Source organism: Morone saxatilis, unplaced genomic scaffold, assembly GCF_004916995.1.
Source record: "Morone saxatilis isolate NCDOM2014 unplaced genomic scaffold, NCSU_SB_2.0 Contig22, whole genome shotgun sequence".
NCBI lineage: Eukaryota > Metazoa > Chordata > Actinopteri > Moronidae > Morone > Morone saxatilis.
The window spans coordinates 507207-508973 of NW_023339785.1; the positions used below are offsets into that span (position 1 = coordinate 507207).

The 1767-nt window shown below is 47.1% G+C and overlaps 2 protein-coding genes across 4 annotated transcripts in view; one reads left to right on the top strand and one right to left on the bottom strand.

Annotated features, from left to right (window-relative positions):
* trappc11 (trafficking protein particle complex 11) overlaps window positions 1-1767 on the bottom strand; it is a 19387-nt gene that overhangs the window by 4265 nt on the left and 13355 nt on the right. The window lies entirely within an intron of this gene.
* On the top strand, window positions 708-1761 carry ube2j2 (ubiquitin-conjugating enzyme E2, J2 (UBC6 homolog, yeast); the record flags this gene model as incomplete). The annotated part of the gene is given in 4 exon segments (XM_035669186.1): window positions 708-810; window positions 926-1064; window positions 1152-1232; window positions 1330-1761. Coding segments are annotated over 4 exon segments (614 nt in total), but the record flags the coding sequence as incomplete, so codon positions are not given.

The following is a 1767-nucleotide window of genomic DNA, read 5'->3' on the forward strand; positions in this document are numbered from 1 at the left end:
CTTTATCAGGCAACAAGGAAGCAAAAGTGTTAATTTATTGCGTCTGCACATTATTAAAATATAAAACGATATAAAGACAATGTGTGTGTTTGTCTATATATCGCTTTATTTATTTTTATATTTTAACAATGTGCAGACACAATAAATAAACACTCTTGCTTCCTTGTTGCTGTAGCATGTATACGTATTTCTATGTACTTAGGGTAAACCTGTGGTTTGGAGTCGGTATAGCAGGTGTTTCTCTATCGCATAGCCTTGCATGTGATGTGAATATAACCGTGCGTCTCCTCTGGTTCTATTTCAAGAGGCCGGGAAAATATGTTTGATCTCTATCCATGCATTACAGATAGACTGCCGATACACTTCTGTGGTTTGAAAACATGCCCTGGTATGTTGCAGTCTGACTCTAGGCCATTGAGGATGGAGATTCAACCGAAAATGCTTTGTTTGGAATGTAATGATGTTTTCTTTTTTGTGTTTTTGTTAAAAATCACTAATAGACATCTTTGCTGTCTCCTCTAGGCACTATGTAGTCAGAGGTCCTGAGAAAACTCCATATGAAGGTAAAACCTGCAGACAGTAAACAATCACATTTCAGGTCGCTTCTGTTGAGTAGCATATTTTGACAAGTTGATTCCTGCCGAGCACGAGAAGACGGCCCGTAACTGAGTCACATTTTCTGCTTCTCGCTGTCTTGTTTGTTGTAGGAGGATATTATCATGGAAAACTTATATTTCCTCGGGAGTTTCCCTTTAAACCACCAAGTATCTATATGATAACACCAAATGGGAGATTTAAGTGTAACACAAGGTAAGAACGTTTCTCACTAATGAATTGAATTAGAATTCAACATTTAAAGAGTTTCTGAAAATGACTTTGGCCACATCGCTCCTCTTTTGTCTAACTTTGCTTGTTTTCTCCACAGGTTATGTTTGTCCATCACAGACTTCCATCCAGACACGTGGAACCCTGCGTGGTCCGTCTCCACCATCCTCACAGGTCTGCTCAGCTTCATGGTGGAGAAGGGCCCCACCCTCGGCAGCATCGAGACCTCCGACTACACAGTGAGTCCAAACAGATGGCGGTGAATGCAGAGCTCAGTGACTCGTGACGTCTCAAATATTTGATTCGCATTTCTTTTGTTTTTCCAGAAAAGACAGCTGTCAGCCCAAAGCCTGGCCTTCAACCTCAAGGATAAAGTGTTCTGCGAGCTGTTTCCCGATGTGGTCGATGTACGTATGAGGCGATCTGTAACTTCTGGTCTTCCTCTCTCCTCCTTCCTGTTTGTCGGCCCATCATTCTCTCATTTCTCTCCGTTCCCTCCACCAGGAGATGAAGCAGAAACAGAAGGCCCAGGAGGAGTTAAGCGCCCGCACTCAGCCCCTGCCCTTACCCGACGTGGTGCCCGACGGTGACCCTCAGCACGCCCACTACGGCCTCCCCGCCCTCAACGGAGGTCCCGTCCCGCTCGGGGGCGCCAACCCCGCCCCCGGCCTGCAGCAGGCCAATCGGAACCACGGACTTCTAGGTGGGGCTCTAGCCAACCTCTTTGTGATCGTAGGCTTTGCGGCGTTTGCCTACACAGTCAAGTACGTGCTGAGGAGCATAGCCCAGGAGTGAGAGGAGCCGGTGTTGTAGGACGACGCTCCCCCTGCAGGCGAGCCAGCTAGCGGACTCCACATTCTACAAACACACTACGTGGGGGAAGGAAGTTCTGTCCTTGGTTAAACCCCTCCTCCACCACCTCCACCACCACCACCACCATGG